This window comes from Carassius gibelio, chromosome A17 (assembly GCF_023724105.1).
Source record: "Carassius gibelio isolate Cgi1373 ecotype wild population from Czech Republic chromosome A17, carGib1.2-hapl.c, whole genome shotgun sequence".
In the NCBI taxonomy this organism is placed as follows: domain Eukaryota; kingdom Metazoa; phylum Chordata; class Actinopteri; order Cypriniformes; family Cyprinidae; genus Carassius; species Carassius gibelio.
The window spans coordinates 12,132,619-12,154,755 of NC_068387.1; the positions used below are offsets into that span (position 1 = coordinate 12,132,619).

Consider the following 22,137-nt stretch of genomic DNA (forward strand, 5'->3'; position numbering starts at 1 on the left):
AAAGAATAAGGAAAACCCCTCTCAAGGTGCATTTGAACTACTAGGGTTGATGTTCACACTACTTGCAGTTTGTTTTTGTTCGGAAAGCAACTGCTTGGAATAATTCGTAATTATATAGAAATATAAATACATTTCATATACATAAAGCATCTTATTTTATACACTGCCGGGAAAATGATTATGGACTTTCAAATTACTGTCAGAAATCATACTTAGGATCAGATTTCTTCTGGATTCTGGATCATGGAAAGCAGTAAACCTATCCCGGGGGTTGCAGTAAAGTAACTTGAGGAGCTGTGTGGTCAACATGAATGTTGCGGGCTTAATCCCAGCTCTGTCATTATCGTGCCCTTGAGCAAAGTGTTTAACCTAAGGTTACTTTGGATTCTTGCATAAAACGACTAGATCGATAGTGTCCTGTTTGATAAATGACAACAATTTGAGGCCTCTAAGCTTATAACACACAAGAAGGCAATTCAAATGCTGGAGAAACAAACGAAGGCAGAAAAATCAAAACTACTCATTACTAAGAGAAGGGTAACAAAAACTACATATATTTATAAGGGCTGCAAGCATAACGAAAGACGAATTCATTAAGAAGAAGAAAACTAACAAAAGAATACTGCAAACATGAGACCCCTTAACAACAAAATATACACACCAGTTATCTGATAGAAGCAACATCATTCATATAATGAGAACGAGATAATCTAGTTTATGGATAAAGAGATTAATGGTCTGTTTATTAAATTACATAACTGGCATGGGCCCAAACGGCTATTATTAACCCCACAGACAAAACAATTAGCATAAAATGCTATTTTCTTTTCCCATTTGATGACAGAAACAAATCCTGAAAACAACTGGACAAAGCTTTGTTAAACCTTGACAAAACTGTCTCCTTAAAATAAAATCAATGGCCGCACAAAACCAGGCAGTTAAATCCTTACAGATATTCTTGAGTGAAAGTCTGTTTTGGAAATCCTCCTCCTACCTAACAGATTTTTTCAAAGTCTGAAATACATGTTTTACTACGGTGGACCTCAACAAGCAAAGGCGAAACACGGCAGACCTGAACCTGCAGAAGATCACAGTCCAAGCCCTGGCGGTTTTTACACATCCTCACACTTCCTTCTGCACTCCCGACTTTTCTTCATGAGGGTGATGAGTTTCGGCATCATTAAGCCCCCACTATTCTGCACCAAATTATTGTGTGCTAAAATGTAATTTAGCTGGTGGAGAACTAGGCATATTCAGTGATTGAAGTGAACCAACCATTGGTAATGCTACGGAGACAGATTTGAGGGTGTGTTCCTGTGTGTTTGGGAGAATCTGTCTGACAGATGGTTGTAACTAGGTTCTGGGCAGGGACTCAAAGTGATTTTGAGATGGTCATATTGATCTGAAGGCAGTTGGCCGAGGCTGGTCAGTCAGAGCTGTACAGGCAGAATGGCCTTGAAGGATCACTACTGCTCTCCAGGTTCATCCGGGCATAAGGCAGTCATTTCTCAGGATATCTTCAGCAAAATGAGGCAGTGCTGGACTAATGTTTTTTGCAAATACTTTGGCAACAAAACTAGTTCAACTAGAGTTGTTCCGATTCTGATACTAGTATTGGAAATATCTCCGATACCACAACAAATCTGGCATCGGCGAGTACATGAACCCATATACCGATCCGATACCATTTTCTTAAACAAGACCATTCTGACCGCAAGCTTTGCCTAACCGCTGCACGGTTCTTCTTCGCTGCTCAGAATGCTTTGCAAACACAGGAAGTTGTGCTGTGTTGCCACAAGCAACCCATTTAAGCAAGCGAAGAAGAAATGTAAACGCGTAAGCAGCACTGATCTATATATGACTGGATCGCTCATCACGTTCTAAACTGCCAACAGACAGTGAAGCCCCTTCTATATTATAGATCAGTGGTTAGCAGTATGTCTCTGTAGTACCGGTAGTTACCGACTCCCGATATTCACTACCCGCAGCTGCGTTCAGTTGCTTCCGTGTTAGTCAAAGCGCAGGGCTCCAGACAGTAGCCGAATATTTACTTGTGTCTGTGAATATTAAACTGCAAAATACTATTTAAATATTACTCATGCAAATTCTACATCTCTGTGGGTGACGGGCGCAGATGCGCAGGAGCTTGCTGTTTTGTAGTCTCTGCTGTGTGTCACTATATGAGGACACGAACGCGTAAACCATCACTTCATGAGAATTTACCATTTCATTTGAGAAAACCGTTATTTCATAAACACAGACACTCAAAGATCTTCATGGCAGCCCATTAAAATAAATGTTTGGTTTAACATGAGTAAATTGACAATATATTAAGCTACTGTTGTAGCCTACAGTAGATTTAGCTATGTCTCTATGTAATAATAATAATACGTCTCTATTAATAAAAATAAGTATTCCTAGACGGTTGCTTGTTTTTTACTTGTTTTGTTGTAAAGAGATTATCTGATAAATATATCACTTTTTATATTCCTAGACTTATTTGTTGCAGTTTTTTTATACAGTTATATTGTAAAACTAAAATAATTTTATTTAGTTTGCGGTGTTAGATTTTTGGCTGCATTTGAAGTTCTTTTTTGCTTAAGAAAATAAATAATACTGTCAAATTCATGTCAGATAATAAAAATACTGTAATGAATACAGTAGTTCACCATGTATTTGTTCATGTTTTATTAAGGGATCAGTCTGAAGCACACCATAAAATAATTCTAGCAATTTACACAGGGCTAGTAGTATATACAGCTGTATATACAGATACATACCCAGGTATCGGATCAGTACTCGGTATCGGCCGATACCCTGAGCCCAGGTATCGGAATCGGTATCGGGAAGAGAAAAAGGGTATCGGAACATCTCTAAGTTCAACTGGAGTCTAAGGTCTTATACAAGTAATGTATTGATTTCAATGATATATCAGGCTCCATTAGATTAACAGACCAGGAAACAAGTGGTTGGAAAATCAAGACCTTTGCTGATATAAGAGAATGTTGTTGTCGTGGCAATAAAAACACCGCAGGAATGAAGTGTGTGACTGGTACATTTAAAAAAGGCTCTTACTGTGACACAGCTAAAAAAGTAGACCAGATATTTTATTAAAGTCTGAAAGTTATGTTGAAGGCAAGATACATTATAACATTTGACTACAAAATGTATTAATGTCATAAATATGCAAACTACACGAGTGCACATTATATATGCAGCGCAGTCATACAACCATATCAAACTGAATAACTGACCCAATAACCCAATAACCCAATTAACTTCTCAAACCCTTTAAGAAACAACAAAGTAGCCAATTTTTGAAAGGTGTCAAAAATTCCCAGGCCTTTAGATCAAGGCATCTTTCACATTGTTTCCCTGACTGCACCGCATAAACAAACCTGTCATCTGCAATTTTATCATGCATCCACCAGTCAACATCAGCCCGCTGAGACTTTCAGAGAAAAGATGGCACTAGACATCTGTATATAGAGGGAGGAGAGAATGCAAATAAATGTTAGCATTTTCTAAGACCATAGATTGAAAAGTAAGTTTATAAAGTAGAGCTTAAAGATCAAACCAAGACTCAGGAATTTGTCATGACTGTACACTGAGAATACAGTGAATGATTCCTCTGTGCTCTCTAGTGCATGTAGGAGTTCTCCCTAGGATGCACATAACCCCCTGTAAGACAATTAATCAGAGACCAAAGACAATAGGCTTTTGTCTTGGCTTGAGCCATGTTCAAATTTGGCACTGCAAAAAACACCTAAAGCAACACTGCAGATACGGCAGCGTAAAAAAATGAAATTAAGTTTTTATATTATCTAATATACTGTACAGTTCAGGATTTTTTTAGTTTTTATCGAAAGCGATTTTAGTACCGGACTGCCTTTTTCAAGAACCAAATCTCCTAGTCCGGAACAGGGTCTAACCAGCACAACTGGTACTAACCGTGATGTAAGTAGACATTGATTGGCCAGACACGTTCGAAAACGCCCTAACCCGCCACGATTTAAAGGTGCTGTAGGGAACTTTTGTAAAAAAATATTTTTTACATAATTATTAAACCTGTCATTATGTCCTGACAGTAGAATATGAGACAGAAAATCTGTTTAAAAATCAAGCTCCTCTGGCTCCTCCCAGTGGTCCTATTGCCATTTACAGAAATACACCGCTCCCGGTAAAAAACAACCAATCAGAGCTGCGGTCCGTAACTTTGTTTGTGTTCAAAATGTAGAAAAAATTATATAATAATCGAGTACACCATGAATCCATTTTCCAAACCGTGTTTTTAGCTTGTCCTGAAGCACTAGCGTGCACCTATAATAAGTGTTTATATTCGGACTATTTTAGATTGCTTCGGGGGTACCGCGGCGGAGTAACCCAGTACCTTTGTGATTCTTCATAGACATAAACAGAGAGAAGTAGTTCCGGCTACGATGTCCTTCCGCAAGACGCAAGCAGTTCTGTTTATTAACCGTCAAAAGTTCCATACCGCAGCTTTAAAACTCCATGTAAACATTGTGTAAGTTTTCATTGGAGATTCTTGATCCTCCTTTCCGTTCTTTCAATCGCTTTACGTTTACGTCGACATTCCATGTCCATTATTGTGAAACCTGCGAGACACAACAGAAACACAGCTCCGATCACAGCGCCCTGCATCCTCCTGTTGTTAACCTTATTCTTATTTGTTAACCAAATAACATCGTTGTTGACCGGTTTACATCACGTCCTAGTACACACGGTCGGTACAACCCTTTTCACACTCTCAGCCACTGAGCTTTATTCTAAAGTCTAAAAAACAACAACTTTGTTTCTGTATTAGAACTAAAGGGAGGTGGGGATTCTCTAAGGCACATATGTTATGGGCCATAACTCTAAGTCTGGAGGAAAAAAACAAACAAAAAAAAACGGAGTGATGAATCGTGCAGTCGCAAATAACTGACAATCTGATCCATTGTCCAGGGCAAGAATGTGAAATGGAAAAGTTCTTATCAGGAATGGAGAGACCTTCTTCTGAGGAAATAAATGGCACCCACACCTCCAGCTCACAGAGACGATACAGAGAGATGAAATGGAAGGAGGATTTTTACCAACTTTTATGAATTCTATTTGATCTTGCTTCTGTCGTCACTTGTTGGCAAAAACACACAACTCCCTTGTGCTGCTCGTGCCGAGGGTGGGCAGAACAGCAGAGGGAATGTGACAAGGAATGCAAGCAAGCAACAGATGGGAAACAGAGTGGTCAATTACACCAAGCTGTAACAATCACTGCATGTGCAGCATGAGAGGAGGAGATGAGGTGATTCATTCAGACAAATGATACCTCTCTCATATACGCCTCCTGCTAGAATGGCATATATGTCACGCCAGGTTTCCAGTTAGCATGGGAGGTAAAATTTAAGAGCATGAATGCAATACATGAACCACATAGAGGAAGCTGCTAATGAATAATGTTGAGTGATTTTGAATAAAAATGGTAGTAACCATGCGGTAGGCCACAGGCGTCTGGAGGCTTTTGTGGAGCGACACTGTGATTGCCTCTCAAGGGCATCTCAACTGCCCTGAAATTCTATTTTCCAATGCTGAAAAGCCTGTTTATGCGCAGCTGTTAATGCTCACAAAAGATGCTCTGAACACACCAATAAACCGTGCAAATCACTGAAGCACTGCAACATCCATTCGCACCAAACTCAAGCATGCAGCAACAAAGAGTTTGTCACTAGGCATGCTGATTAGCATGGATGTCAGTGGAGCACTAAAGAGGGCAGCTCATCCAGTGCTAGGTCCTTAGCAAAACAGACCACATACAGTACTGCCGTCTGCATCATTTATGGTCAGTCGTTCTTACTCACATATGAACAAAAGTTTGAAAAATTATTATGCTTGCCCAAATACTTCCTTCTTCTGTTCTCTTCACTCCTTTATTATGATCTCAACTAAACAGTGACCAAAGTCCTCTTGCACCTCTTTACAACATATCTACACAGTCTCAGAAATTGTGCTCAAAGTTGAGAGATAAGGTTGAACCAATGGCCTGGCATCTGGCAGGTGCCACTGATGATGTAAATGTGTTTTCATGCCTAGCAAATGTAAATGTTTGGTTTCTATTATTTCCATGAATCTTGTAAGAATCAGTTGGAATTGGCTGATAACTAGAGCTGAAACAACGAATCGATTTAATCGATTAAAATCGATTATTAAAATAGTTGTCAACTAATTTAGTAATCGATTCGTCGCTAAATAAATTTTATTTGCCATAAGCGGCTCATTTCGTGCATATTTCAAATCTGCGGTGACCAAAGTGTGGCAGTAATGAGCCACCGGAGGTTTTACTCAGCCAGTACAGCAGGTGAAGTAGCGAATAGCCAATAGCTGGCCTCGTTTTATGTCACGTGCTTCCCGAACAGCGTCTCTGCAGCATTCAGCGGGAAGTGGGAGTACTTTACTTTAAGCCTTTAAAATGAAGAGTAACCTGTAAACTCTGCACTACTGAACTGTTTAAGGGGCCGTTCACATATCGTGTCTTTTGCGTGCTCAAGTTCGTTATTTCCTATGTAGGCGCGCAGTATGCACTCTCATAATGGAAGCGACGCGGTCGCGACACGCATGCGGTGCGATGCGCCCGTTTTTCCAGGCGCGTCCACACCGCATCCATTTATCCTTTGCTGAAATTTCCGGGTCTTCATGGAGAGGGCACGTCATGGAGAGAGCACGTCATGGTTGCTTAGTAAAGGCAGACGCCTCAGGGGCGCTTCTGCCCGAGCGCTTTGGAAAGAAGGAGAAAGCGGCGCGACTAGCGTTTTCCACGCGTTTTTAGGTGCGATATGTGAACGGCCCATAAGAATTTTATTTGTGCAGATTCTCCAGTACAAGGTTGTTTGCAAATGTTTAGTCGTAAAAGCTGATAACATTGCTTTTTAACAGTTAACATTTAAAGCTTTACAAAATGTTATGTGATCAGTTTGTCGTTTACCAGTTCATAATTCAGACTTGCAGCCTAATTATGACTGAATGAGAGAGGTAAAATGCACTTCTTTTCACTGCTCTTTTTCACACAGCAGGTTTTTTGTGTGTGTCCCTTTTTTTTTTCTGGACAACCTTCTGATGGATTTTACTTTAAATTGTGAGTTCCATTCAGGTTTCATGCCATTGGCACTTTTTTTCGAAGGATTGTTTACAATTTCACAGCATAAGCTATAAAGCTTTTTCCCAGTAAATAATAAAATACAATGCACTGCAATTTTATTCTGTTTTATCCTTATACTTCGTGAACATATGTTCTCAAAGATTCCTTAAGCTTTGTTTGGGATGTTAAACTACTTTAGGAGCTCTAAGGACTGCCATGGTGAAAACAATATTTGAAATCTCCTTGTGAATTTTGCTAGAGTATGGGTCAATGTTTTGATTGCAGAAGAGTTGGACAAAGGATTACTAACATAAAACAACTCCAGGTATATTTTTGATGAGGATATGACAATGCAAAATGGTTAAAATCTCTTAAAAATCTATGCTGAATGATAAAGACCCTTTATTAATAATTTACTTGGGGAAAAAATGGAAAAAACTAAAATATAAGTACATAAACCGATTAATCGATTAATCGTAAAAATAATCGACAGATTAATCGATTATCAAAATAATCGTTAGTTGCAGCCCTACTGATAACAAATACATTTTCACCCCATTACATTATGTCAATGTTTTCTAGCAAATGTTTTTATGAAATTATAGCTGTCATTGAGTAAAAATTATAACACGCTGAATAATTTGACTCTACTTTTGCGAATTAAAAACTTAATAATGTTAATATTGAATGGAAATTATTAAATATACATTGGGGTAGTTGACGGAACAGCATTGACTTCCTTTTAAATGGAAAAATAATAATAATTATAATTATAATAATAAATAAATAAATGACCAGATGGTGTAACAGTCTGGTGTAACAGTCTAAAAATCTAAAATTCTTGGGAAAAAAGGTGAAATGTTGTCAGATATAGTTTGCCATTTTTTTAATTCTTAAAAAAGTGTATTTATTTATTCAAAGTACTAATTTTTTATATATATATATTATTGGCAATACTGTCTCCCTAATCAAAGTCGGTGTGGGGTCACCACACTGGGTGCAAATCAAAGTCAGTAATGGGGTTTTTCAAATATTTTTCTTTTGTAGTGAAGAGTGAAACATTTTTCAAAAGGACAAGTACAAAGCTGAACTACTGGCACTACTGAGCATGGTGACCATGCCTGGGTAGTTAATGTGTTTGTAATCTAAACGGATTAAGCTTCTTTTCCATTTTGTTGTCAGTACTCCTCTGGCCAGTTATGAAAATCTCTTGAATAGCCAGGAAAATTAATGTTCAGCAAATGCATTAAGAGCATATAACCAGCTATACAATTTCACATCATCATTTATCAGTGTACACTTTAATGAAATAAAAAATATTGCTGAGTAATAGAGTACAATCAATGTCCACTAAATCTTATAACACATTCTGCTTGTGAAACAACAGTATGTTGTAGCTGGCATTAGGCGTGTGGAAATTAATAATTTCTTCGATGCATCGCGATCGAGGGACGATTTGGTATTGGTTCAGTAATAGACCATAAACGATTTTAACCCACTGACACTTTTCTGATGTCATTTGTTGCATACCTCATTTGCCGGGGTAGAATACATAAGGTGCATTTTGCTTGAAGTGCTACTGCACTGAATGATCAGTGTATGACATCAAGTACCGCTAGAGCGATAAGACAGAGAGCAGACAGATCCTGCTCTAGCGGTTTATGTCATACACTCACAAATTATAAATTAATTTACGCATTGGTGCAATTTAATACCAGTGTGAATATCAATATGATGTAATATAAGAATATTTTAAACATATGAATTGCATAATTTTTTTTATTCTTCATTTATCTGACTGCTTGTATTTATTTTGTTTGTATTTGTCAATATTTGTAATTATATTAAATTGTATAAATATGAAGTAAACTGAAAATTGAGAATGCAGTGCATCGTCATTGCATTGTGATGCATCGTGATATCGAATTGAACTGAATTGATGACATGATAGTCATAGCCAAACCGAACCTTGAGACCAGTGTATGTTCACACCTCTAGTTGGCATGAGTACCAATCCAACTCTTGATCCCAATTAAGAGAACATGTGCCTTTTCAACACAAAAGGGCTCGCCAAAACTCTATGAGGATAAAAGCAAAATTAAGTCGATAAATCCACTGATCAGATTATCTCTCCGAACAGGATCTTCTCTGCCTTACACGCCTCTCGCTGGCACAGGCTAATGCTACTCCATGGCATCTAAACGTTAGTCGATAGCCTGGCTCAAAGATACTGCTCAGCAAGCAGTCGATTTTAAAGTGAATGTAAGAAGAAGTAAATAGACATTGCAACAGAGAAATGAAAAGAATGCAAGGGAGGTTAAAGAAAGGGCACTGTTCGTCAAACAATTCGTCCCCTGCATGGTAAGGCAAAATGGAAAGGCTGCTCACTCAACCCTTTTAACGTTTGCTAGGCTGCACTTTTTCTGTACTGCTCAAAAAGAATAAAGTGAAGAAAGGGACAGAACCCAAAATATTACATATCTCCACTCAGCACCCTGCCTCTCTATCATCAGTGTCACATGAGGTTTGCTCCTCTGGCTCTGAACCAAATTAGCATTCAACTCATTCTCTGCCCTGTGTAGCACTACTGAAAAACACCGGCAGCAGATAAAAAACACTTTGATCATAGCACTTCTGAGTGTACAGATTTAAACTTCAAATGACCAGCGGTTACTTGGCCTTGCCTTGGAATAGTTTTTTAGAAATAACTAAGTCATGGAGACAAAACTGCAAGTAGCATGCTGACATGCAATCAAATGCATGTGAAGTATAGCAGTATGAAACGTTCAATCTTATGTTTTCGAAGACAACCTGGTTTAGTTTCCTGGCTTAAACTCACTTGTGGTTTGCTGCAGTTTTTGTTCTGTAGCCCACCTGAGCCGAACCCTCGGGCTAACAACTCTACTCAGTGGGTGAGGGGCAGCTGGGATTCTAGCCAAAAGGTATAGCTGAGATTCTCGCACAATACCAACAACGAGCAACCACTTAAGTGTTCAATTCAGCTTATGCACACAGCAATGGAGAGACGAAAATAATTTACTAGTGCTCAGAGTGCTAAGGTTCAAACAGGAAGATCTGGCAGGGTCTCATCAAGGATCCCCTCTAAGGCTATGTTTACAGTACAATGATGCAGTCAAAAACTGAAAAGTTTTTCCCTTGCATTTTTCAAAAGTTTCACGTATACATGACATTTTCAAAATGATTTGCATTTACAAAAATGCTGTATCATGTATGGCAGGCCAGTAGTTGGTAATGTTACCTTTTTAGTACACAGTACCTGTGGGGAAGTGATGATTATATGTTGTATATGATGCGTCTCTGCAATTGTTTGTAATATTGGTGAAGTAAATCCACATTTTGCTGAAGAAGCGTTAGCAAACTCTTGAGCAGCAACAACAGTACCATGTACTGTGCCATTGTTGTGTTTGTTTGTTCGACACGTACTGCACGTCTACATACCTAAGATGTGCTATGCACACGCATGACATCACCGTTTTCGAAGATTCCCATATTAGGTGTTTACACTGAATCGATAATGGTGGCGTTTTCAATAACTTGCACTTTGAAACCCGTTTTCAAAAATATGAGTTTTCAGTCCCCAAAACAGCATTGTCATGTAAATGAACAGGCAAAACACATAAATAGTTTCCCATATTTGGCTGAAAACGTTGTTGTGTAAACGGCCAATAATATTGCATAGAACACTTTGGTTTCACAACACAGGAGTGGGAAAGCAATTTTAAGCGGGGAAGAAATGACAGAACGAAGAAGAGAGAACAGACAGCAAGAGAGGGTAGGGTGACCATATGAGCCATTTTCCCAGGACGCGTCCTTGCCAGGATTTTTATATTGCAGATTTCCAGATTTCTGGCTGTTTGTGCTGTGCAGATCGATCATTGTATGACATCCATAGGAGCTATACGTAGAGAGAAGGGCAGACGGCTCCTTATGCATTAAAATCACTTCAAGTTGTATGAATAAACAAACACCTAACATGTACGTCTATTTGCATTGCTTTGATCGTTCTCTGTAGATCTCACTTTCTCACGTGCCACGATTGGTTGATTATGTACCATACCTGCATGTTACTGGTCAAGGTACTTTGGATGTTTTAGGCAATACAGAAATCCTGGCAAGAACGCGTCCTGGGAAAATGGCTCATATGGTCACCCTAAGAGAGGGGGGAGACTGGGACTTAAAAAAGCACACTCAATATGTCTGTGTCCTGTGACATTTTGACCAACTCCTTTTGCTTCAAACCCGAAGAGCAGGAGACAGAAAGGACAAGTGACTGAGTCGGGATGGCATAAAAACCAATTGATGGAATGGAAGTAGATGCTACTATAAGTTAAGTGAAGACTCTGTGTTATCCATCATGTCTCTTGAAACGAATAGGCTGTATCATACTCTCTGAGAGTCTGTATACTTGGAACGGTTAAAGATATCAATCAGCACACAGTGAAATCCAATCATGCCAACCCCCTTAATCCTCTTAGTATGACAAACCCCCACTTCTACTTCATGCATAAAGGGGATAACAACATGCTGACATACAGTCCGGCTTGGACAATCATCCATCATAGTGGTTTTTGAACTTGACTCATCTCAACTTAATGACTTCTGAGGGCTGGAATTTAGTAGATGAGATGCCCCAACCATGCAAATCAGGTTTGTTTAATAACACTCCAACATCTTGTCTGCCCTCTGATCCTACCTCTGTTGTTTTTATGCCGATCTCTATCCATCGTTGTGAGCACCGCAGAGATGCTTAATTTTCCCAGAGATGCCGTTAGCAATGAATTAGGGATGCTATTGAGCGTGCTCCAGTTGAGCTGAGACAGCAGTCTCACTCGGGTCAGTGCTGAGCAATGCAGACTACAGGACTAGATGTCTCAAAAATGCTTCCATCATCTTTACCTCAGACATGAGTCCCCTGGGTATTCAGCCTGAAGCTTATTTGAACGGGACTAGTTTTCCTTGAGAAGGTCAGGTTAATTTGTGTTTCGCAGATTTTCTCTCTTTAATCTCATCCAAAGCAGAAGGTTTTGTTTTTCACTTGTGTTGCAAATTACCTGATGCTTTACTTTTAACCTTTTAGGCTTCTAAGAAATCTTATCCCACCCAGACAAGGAATGTCTGTAATTGTAAAGCTACATTTCTCACCCATCTATCTATTGCGGCTTCATTATGGAATGTTTATTTTTTTATTTATTTTTTTACCAGCTTTCTGAGTAACGAAAAAACTGTTGGTTCAAGTATTTATATATAGCTGTAAAAAGAAAATTAAATCCTGGTTATATCAATGGGTTTCATGATGAATGCACCTTCTCTAACACCCACATCCAGAAAACAGACATTCCCATTTGAGCAGAGATGTCAATCCCATTTAAATCAGTACTCTGCTACTTACTGTAACTCAAGCATCATTTGGAAATTGAATCCCATCAAAAATAGTTAGGCTATTTACTATACCTCTGTTTTTCACACCTTGCCTCTATTTCCCTTGAGCAGTTGTGTATCCAAGAGGGTGTGTCGAAGTCAACTCTGATGGGGCAAGGTGTGTTTCCTCCTACAGATGACGAAGCAAGGATGAATGATGGCATGTAGAAAGAACTAAATACATTATATTATCTTGTAATTCAGAGCGAGGACCTGTTGCAAAAGTACCTGGCTACTTATTCAAGATGGATATGGTTTATTTTTGCTGCTACTTTTACCCCTCTTTCTGAATTAAAGTAACCTTGGCCTCATTGTCTGCAAGTAGCTCAAACATAGGACACAGTTATTGTGCAAATTCCATGCCCCTGGGTTCTCAATTCTAAATAAGGGTCTCAGATCTGTTTGTTGAGCACTATTCACCCTTCGTTCTGAGAGAGCCTACCAACTGCCTTTGCACATTTGGCATAATAGCTCAGGTTTATCTGTCTGCTATGGCAAGTGCATGGGGAACTCTGGGAGAAAAACATTGTCATGTTCAACAAATTTCCACTGGTTCAAATGAAGCCCCGCGGTAGGTAATCATTGACTATGATGGCTGCAAATAAACAGCTTCCAGGGCAAATATTCCCATTTAATCATTCATACCATATGTCTGTGCAAAAAAATGTAATTTTTTTCGGCAGGGGTCACACAAGGTCTGTGTTTGGTGTAATCCTGACCCTGCCTCCCCTTGTGTGTGGGTGATTGCGGAGCAGTTCCCCTGCAGCTGCCAGAGTGATGCTCCACATTGCAGTGTGGTATTTATAGCCAATGAAACAGCTCCCTGACGTTGCCCACTGTCAAGTCTGATGGGTCCAAAAGCAGTCAGACAAGAAACTACCAGCAAAGCACACCAACACACATGCATGTACACACACAAACAGACTTTACAATCTCCAAAGGGCTCTGAAGAATGACTCATGGTCTTCCTTGTCCTGGGAAAGAGAGATTAAGTAAAGTCAATGGCTGGGTCATTCTTTCTTGCTGCCCACTGCTGCAGAACTAGAATAGGGAAAGAGTGAGTGCAAATGTTCATCATGTGGAAAGTTACATTGATTGCCATTAGGATCCCTGCCAGAGATTTCATCCATGTGATTATCCCACCCCACTGCAGCTACTCACTTCATCATGCATCTCATGCAAACACACACACCTGCACTTGTGCACACCAGTCCCTGCCGCCCAGTCCCACACCTCTCAGCCGTTCCAATCAAAACCTATTGGGAGAGTCTTTCCATTTCCTGTTCAGAGAGGCAAACTACACTATCATTAAAACTGATCAGAACCTCTTTATCCCCACCCATTGCCCACATTGCTATGGAAACTCAAGAGTAGTCACCTGATATTGGCAGAATAGAAGAGATGAGCAAATAAAGTGGGATAGGGGAATTAGATTTTTTATTTTATTTATATATATATATATTTTTAGCTTTATTACAGCCCCTGTCTAGAAAGTATAGCAAAGCCCTGCACTGCATTCCTCCTCCATTCAATCTCAATAAAACGTAATCATAAACGTAATCATAAACCAGAACGTCTTTTTTTGGTTTATAATTCTTCTTCATAATTCTCCCCAGGAGATAATTATCTATCAAGGGCATTATTAGATTTCTCAGTTCATTACTCAAATATGACATATGTGACAAGAAAGGCATACATGCAATGGATTTCCGCTAGGCAAAGTGTGCTGTTACATGATCATGTGACAATGGCAACATGTGTAGTAACCACATCAGTGTCATTAATAGAAATAACATAAAACAAAACCTGCAAAGGTAGCATTGGATCACGTCGGCACATGAAGCACTGTTTTCACAACTGTAATTGTATGAGCAGAGTCAATCAGTGCAAATGTGGAGCAGAAACTACATGAGACTCCAGGAGCATTTGACAAATTAATGCATATTTATTTGTGTGATTGACCGAACAGAACTGAGAAAATAACATATATCGATGCAAATGCTGATAAAGATAAACTTCACTTAGTTAACTTGAGTAAGAAAAAAGTCACATCACACCCTTACATATGAACTTTATAATAGCTAATTTCCTTTGTCTAAATATGAATATGTGAACAGTTGTATTCACAGCTCTCTTTAAAACTGGTCTTTATTCAGAGATCCACATGGAATTTGATACTGCACTGAAAAAGGATGAATATAATTGCTACCTTAGCTGTTTGCACCTGATCTAACCCTTAAAAATGACTTAAGCTGGTGTTACTTAGTGTAGACCTTTATATAAGGTTACATAATTCCGTTGATTCTGTTGTATTAACTTAATTCACATGTACCACATGAAGCACATTTCGATTGCCTGACAAAACATGTTTAAAACTCTCTTTGTGGATTTGTTTTAGAGTAATTCCCGGAAAAAGGCCTCTAGCAAAATGAACCGCCCCTTAGGGAAGTTACAGATACTGCCATTGGCTAAGACAGATCTAAAGACACTGGCAAGTAAACATAGCAGAGGAGTGTAGAATTCATTCTCTCAGTTCGCCTGACTACACTGTAAAAAGTGAAATGTGTAGGAGTGACTTCTACCTGACCCATGAAAATGAATCTTGTTTGCCTAATCTAATATAGTCAGGCGGATTCAGGCAATATTTGTTAACCACTTTTACAGTTACCTGACAAATATATTTTCCAGTGTACAATGGAAAAGAGCTAGTCCAAAACCTGGCATTTATAGTATGCTAATATACAGTATCTACATAGGTGTATGAAATAAAATGTTCATATTGTTGTATGCTTTGCAAATGGTCAAATGCGGCGCAAATCAAGTGATACAGGACAGATTCAGAAAACAGTTTACTTTTTTGATGATGACTATCTGACTTTCAAGGAACAACATCTCTTTCCAGAAACCTAAGCTTGTGGAGGTATCAATTATCATGGCAGATTTAATTATATCATTAATTCCAAGTCAAGTGAGATAAGCTGATTCAATTAAAAAAGCACTATTAAAGATGTATGAATGTTGAGAGAATGCACGCTAGTCCAAGTAGATTTAATAACACACTTGACTATGAAAGCTTGTTATCGGTGCATGCTTGGAAGAGCAGGGACTGGGCATTATGACCGAACATCTGTAGAAGACATTGATTTTACAAGGCTCTTAAGTGAGGCAAATGTTTTCAGTACATTAATTAAAATAGCTGACAACATGACGGGAGATAAAACCACAAAGTAGCCTTGAAGGTGTGACGCCAAATTGTTATTCGATGATAATTAAAAGTGCCCATCCTGAAGTGTGTCTAATGGGTGTGATAGGAGTGGATTAAATAAAGAAAAGCACTGGCAGAGACAAATATTCCTGTGCCTTTGATTTCATATCTATGGCTTCTAGGTAGACAGCTCCCTGTTTCATATCCTTTGACATATAGAAGAATAGCGAAAATACTTGTAGCAACTGTCATCATAATAACAGCTTGTATTGCTACAATAACAGGCTTTATTGCTTACGTCATTCTTAAAGGGACAGTTCACCCTAAAATTAAAATGCTGTTATTATTTACCCACCTTCACATTGTTCCAAACCAGAAAAAGATATTTTGAGTAATCTGCCAGATGCTTATTTGCATGTAATTACAATGACTACCAAAGCATGAAAAAGCACCATAAAATGATCTTAAACCTAATTTCCAAGTATTCTCAAGTCATACAAGTGCTTTTTGAAGAGAAACGGGTTGGTTATTTTTGGATCAACCGATTCATTGAAGATACACCTTTAACTTTTTTATTTTCTTTTCTTCTCACGTGAACACCCTCCCATGGAGAGTGAAGTCTGATGTCAGGCTTTTAAAACAAAAACTATATTTTGTTCCACACAAAATTACCATGTTCTGGCTCCAAAACACTTTGAGAATAGTGTACGAGATGTGCGGACTACTTTTATGACACATTTATTACAGTTCACATGCTTGACATTTTCAATCCCCATTCGCTATCATTTGATGGAAACCACACTCTTCGAAATTTCTGTATTTTATTTTGGGTGAACTATTTCTTTAAATCACACTTCGTAGTGTTCAGTAACACTGCCTTTTCCCACAAGGGTCTAAAAGTAACACTCTAGTTGATTTCTGCAGCGGTTTCACGTTAACTTGCCTTTTTCTCTACACAAAAACATGGACACGCTACTGCTGCTGCGATTCCTGCTCGACGTCTGACTAACATCCCGGGCATTTACACTGCACCACAGTCCTGATATAAACCATTTATTAATAATGTCGTCTGGCGTATTTGTTAACAGATTCGTTCGCGATAACGTTATATGTTGTGGATTCGCTTAAAGTACGTTAGGCTTCCTATATTTGGCACTGCTATTCTCATTCGCAATCTCTTTCTAGTACATAAGCACATTATACAGCGTGCCGTGATCGTGATGTCCACAGAATGACTGTCTGAGCAGAGATCACGGCGCCAAAACACAATGAGCTCAAGCTGCAAACATGACCGTTATTTTTGCCGTTCAGCAGTCGATGCAGCTAGCAACAGGCCGGGATGGAGCGAACTCTCCGGCGAGAAAAACGACGTTTTCTTTTAAATATTGCGGTCGTGAGTAACGGCGACACACTTACCTTGATATGACACTGGCGTTTTAGTATCTCCACAGCGCGTATGTTTTAACGAAAGAGATGCTTCGTGAGTCGTGGCGGAAACAGGAACTGGGAGACTGACTGACTGCTGCTGTCTGAAGTGTCGCTGCTGGGCTCTTGAGGAGGCTGCTCTGCTCGGCTGTCGCTGGGCTGCACTGCGCATGCGTGTGTCAGATCAACACGATACAAGCGCTCCTCGGCACTGAATGCAATTTCTTCGATATCATTATTCATGGTTTTGCCAGCGTAGTGCGACTGATTTTCTCCGTGCAAATGTGACAAACAGTCATTTCACTAATGAGACCGCAGATAAAGCAATTTAAAGCGACCGATCGTGTGGGATTTTATTAGAATAATAAAAAAGCCCACTATTATTCAAATGTGAGACACTCTCGGGATAGTACAGATTACATTTCTAATAAACGTCCAGTCCAACATAGGTTCGGAAAATCTCTTGTTCAATGTTTCCGTTCTGAACATATTATATTATACTGGACAAGGAATTCCTGTTTGCAGTATTTTTTACTGCTTATATAGCTTTTTTTTTTTTTTTTTTTTTTTTTTTTTTTTACTATTATTTTAACATATGAAAGGAAACAATGTGTTCTAGACCTCTTTCGGTCTATGGAAGAAGCCCATTTCTACCAAATAAATAAATAAAAATAAAACATGCATGCTTCGAAAACCATCATTGCTTTATGACATGAAAGTCTTAGTTATAACATAAAAAGTCTAAATTATGTAATACAATGTCATAATTATGAGATAAAAAGTAGAAATTATGAGATTAAGGTCAAGGTATGAGACGAAAAATATAATTATAAGTTTTAATTTCTGTCACAATTATTTCATAATTTCATAAATAAATTAATAAATGTGTAGAAGACTATAATTTTGCTGTGTTTATTAGGCTTCCATTTGTACTCCAAATGCCATGGTTAAACTATGGCCTATCTCTGTACTTATTTTTTTTTTTTGCTGGAAATTGGTTCCATTACATATGGGACTGTCATTAAAGGCATGTAGAAGATAGCTGATGAATCCTAAACAGCCTAATAAATCCAAGTGTTGGATCTCTATTTTGCTCTCTCTCTCACTCTCGGTTTATAAGCATTTTGAAAAATGGGGACATGGGTTATATGCTCATAAGTCACACTCTCCTTGTAATACCTGTGTCATACCCATGTCATTATACAGAGTTGTGTTCTGATATGTCACAAAAACAAGAGCACACACACACACACACACACACACACACACACACACACACACACACACACACACACACACACACACACACACACACACACACACACACTACCGCTACATCTAGGGCAGTACGACTGTAATCATTGTCACACCACCCCCACCCAGTGGTCTGACTGTGGTATTACACCATGAACCACTCAACCCAATAGTTTATTTTCTAGTATACAATGGAGGGCTAAATCTAGAGCCAAATAATACATAATGACTTTTGTATCAAATATAAATGCCTTAATATTATAAAAAGCGAAAATAGCATTGTGATATTTCGATTTGTTTCATTAGTTATCTTTTCAAATGGGCATGGCGACCGTGATGATGTTGTCACGCGAATACGCGGCTCGTGCTAGACGGAGGCATCACTTCGCGCACGCGCTTTGCGTCGGAGCAGTTCCATAGCAACCGTAAAGAACAACATGGTGAGTTCCCATCCTATTTCATAGTATTATGTGACATTACTGAGTGCATAATGCATTGTTCTAAATTAGGAAATATATAATAATATATAATAATAAAACGAGACCATCACGCTGGATGGAAATACAAGTTGCATTAGTGTTCATCAGTTGTATCAGGCAGTTTGTCGCAGATAAACATTTAGCCACATTGCTATCTGTCAGACATTAGCAGGTTAGATTTAGGTTAGTTTAAACGGGCTACTGAAGATGTCAACGTAATGTGGAGAGTCTAGCTAGCTTAGCATCTGTATTATTAGTGAGCTGGATTTCAGTAGCATATTCGTCGAGATACAGAGAAAAAAAAACATTTTATTATAATTTATTAGGATCTTAACTATATTTTTGCAACAAACATAATCTTACCTTTCTGTGAGCCATCACAATTTTTATTATTATTGTGTTTTCAGGCAAAAGCAACAACTATTAAAGAGGCCCTGGCGAAATGGGTAAAACATGTATTGCTAATTAAGATTGTAGATTAGTTCTTCCAAGTTTAACCCATTAAATATTCACAGTAAATATGTAAGCTCTGCTCTGTGTCTTGATTGATTTAACTTGGTTTATTCAAGGAGGAGAAAACAGGTGAAAAAGCGAATGAGGCCACAGCAGTGAAGCTTTATGGTCAGATCCCTCCCATTGAAAAAATGGACGCATCTCTCTCAAACCTTGTCAACTGCGAGTGAGTCTAAATATACAAATACAGTACAAATACTTTTTATAAACCAGCATCATTGTGTTTCAGATATAACTCTATAATATATTTTCTTTGTATGTTCTGTTCTGCCTAGGAGATTATCCTTGTCTACAAACTGTATTGAAAAAATTGCCAACTTGAATGGTCTAAGTAAGTGCATACATACATAACCGTCAAGTGCATGTGTCATGATTGCTGAACAGTTTATTTACATTTTTCTTCTAGAGAACCTTAAGATACTGTCCTTGGGCCGGAATAACGTCAAAAACCTTAATGGACTTGTAAGTACAGTAACAGAACATTATAGGATAAGGTTAAGAAGTGGACTCCTCTTCTCTCTAACTTCTCTTCTGTCGCTGTCAGGAGGCAGTAGGTGATACTCTGGAGGAGCTGTGGATCTCTTATAACCTCATAGAAAAACTGAAGGGAATTCATGTCATGAAGAAACTCAAGGTCTTGTACATGTCTAACAACTTGGTCAAGGAATGGGGTGAGCATGGAAGATAGATTACTGAGAGTCCCATAGCAGCTCAGCCATGGTTTGTCAAGGATGAGCATTTTATGAGGCTGTTTGTTCCTTTAGGGGAGTTTCAGAAGCTGGCAGATCTTCCATCATTGGTAGACCTTGTCTTTGTGGGGAATCCATTAGAAGAGAAGTATTCTGCAGATGGCAACTGGATGGAGGAAGCTACTAAGAGGCTTCCCAAGCTTAAAAAGCTAGATGGTAAGCAGCATATTTTTCCAGTAGTTAAAGGGATAGTTCACCCAAAAATGAAAATTTTGTCATCGTTTACTCATCCTCATGTCGTTCCAAACCTGTATGAGTTGCTTTCTTATGTTGAACATAAAAGAAGATATTTTGAAGATTGCTGGTAATCAAACAGTTGGTGGTTGCCATTGACTTTTATTATACAGCCATCTGCAAAATATCTTATCTTATGTTCAACATAAGAAAGCATTTTCGGGTGAACTATCCCTTTAAACAATTAGTTAAACATGTAAAAAATAAAATAAAAGTGTTCATATGTTTCAAAGACCATGGTTGCAAAAATGACCCTTGATGATTCCCCATCACTTTAATTTTTAGGAAACCCTGTTATCAAACGAGAAGAGGAGGAAGGTGAAGGGGAGAGTTGATGCAATTCCTTTAAATATTCTAAAGTTGGTGCATTTTTATTGTCTAAACACCAGTCTGTGCAATATTTGCATTTTTCAGGTGTATTTATATGGAATAAGCTAAAAACATAAATCCATTTTCTTGAGCTTTAACACTATTTGAATAGATCTGAAAAGCACACACTTGATGCATTTTGTTAGCCTTAGCACAATTGAAAATATACAATCATAATGTATGGGTCGTGCAGAAGGACAGATTGGATGGTACTCATTACTTAAAGACATTTCTACTTAATATATCTCATGCTTAAAAACGTATTATGAAGTATTAATATGTACACCTATTATACTTAATAATTTAACAACTTGATTCAGTGAAATAATATCTTTGACTTGAATAACCAGTTAATTTCCATGTTCCCACATGAAGGACATATTAAAAGTTGAGAAAGTTAATGACAAAACTTTTCAGGGAAATCAATAACTTGATAGATTGTAACAGTAAATGCAAGCCAGTGACAGCAACTACAAAACTGGTATGACTGATCTGATCTGAAGTGTGGACTGGCTTTAACTGTTCTATTTGGTGGTGCTATGCTTTAGTATGTCTCTATTATGAGGCTACTTTAAAAATACTCTGTATTTAAAGTTCATTAATAATTGCAAGATTCAAATTCTAAATAGCATACTTTTTGTAATAATTTTGTTTTGACATAAGCAAACTCCTAATCTATTTGCAGCTATCCTTTTGTCATACAGTTCCATCACTCAGTGTATTGTTAACATATTATTTTGTATGGTGCAAAATGAGAGCAGTTTAACACTTTATAACATGTCTTCATAGAGTAACATAAGTGTACAGTGGCCAAATAAAGATACCATAACTAATACTGTAATAAAAATGTTGTCTGACTTTCTTAAAAATTTTATAAGTGTGATTTCAATTTTATAGAAACAATTTTGAGCATGTTTTTGACCCCATATATGTTTTTGTTTACTGTTTCATAAGAAACAATAAAACTATTTTGTCCTCTGCTCAAGTTATGCTGTTATTATTACCATTGCATTGAATTTGTGATAATACTTTACAATAAGAACTCATTTGATAGCATTGGTTAATGCATTAACTCATGTAGACTAAGAATGAACAGTATATTTTAACAACATTTATTTGGCTGTAAAATTAATGTTAGTCAATACAATTTTTTACTTTAGTTCACAGTGCATTAATTAATGTTAAATTATGCATCTTTTGATCTCAAAAGTCTTTAGTAAATATTTAAATTAAACTAAGATCAACAAATTATTTAGGGGATAATCATTGAAACATAAACAGTAGGGGGCAGTAAAGTCCTTTACAAAGTTTTTTTTTTTTTTCCGCTTCATTGCTAGGTTA

General features: G+C 38.0%; 2 protein-coding genes across 3 annotated transcripts in view; one reads left to right on the forward strand and one right to left on the reverse strand.

Annotated features, from left to right (window-relative positions):
* LOC127933373 (alpha-(1,6)-fucosyltransferase) overlaps nt 1-17,348 on the reverse strand; it is an 83,343-nt gene extending 65,995 nt beyond the window's left edge. The window contains exon 1 of one of the 2 annotated variants that reach the window (XM_052530342.1): nt 17,190-17,348. The gene's annotated coding sequence lies outside the window, so the exon portion shown is untranslated. The remainder of the gene's footprint in view (nt 1-17,189) is intronic. The other variant, XM_052530341.1, reaches the window with a different exon arrangement.
* Nucleotides 17,349-18,801: 1,453 nt separating this feature from the next.
* LOC127933476 (dynein axonemal light chain 1) lies at nt 18,802-21,793 on the forward strand. The gene is made up of 8 exons (XM_052530506.1): nt 18,802-18,892; nt 19,339-19,377; nt 19,501-19,610; nt 19,720-19,775; nt 19,851-19,906; nt 19,989-20,115; nt 20,209-20,349; nt 20,713-21,793. The coding sequence occupies exons 1-8, from the start codon at nt 18,890-18,892 to the stop codon at nt 20,760-20,762; spliced, it is 582 nt and encodes a 193-aa protein (XP_052386466.1). The 5' UTR covers nt 18,802-18,889; the 3' UTR covers nt 20,763-21,793.
* The last annotated feature ends 344 nt before the right edge of the window (nt 21,794-22,137 follow it).

Bases quoted from the DNA above. Each gene is read 5' to 3' on its own strand.
- LOC127933476 (XM_052530506.1), top strand. The intron at 19,378-19,500 runs GTAAAACATGTA...GGTTTATTCAAG, and splicing joins AAGAGGCCCTGGCGAAATGG to GAGGAGAAAACAGGTGAAAA. The intron at 19,907-19,988 runs GTAAGTACAGTA...TGTCGCTGTCAG, and splicing joins TCAAAAACCTTAATGGACTT to GAGGCAGTAGGTGATACTCT.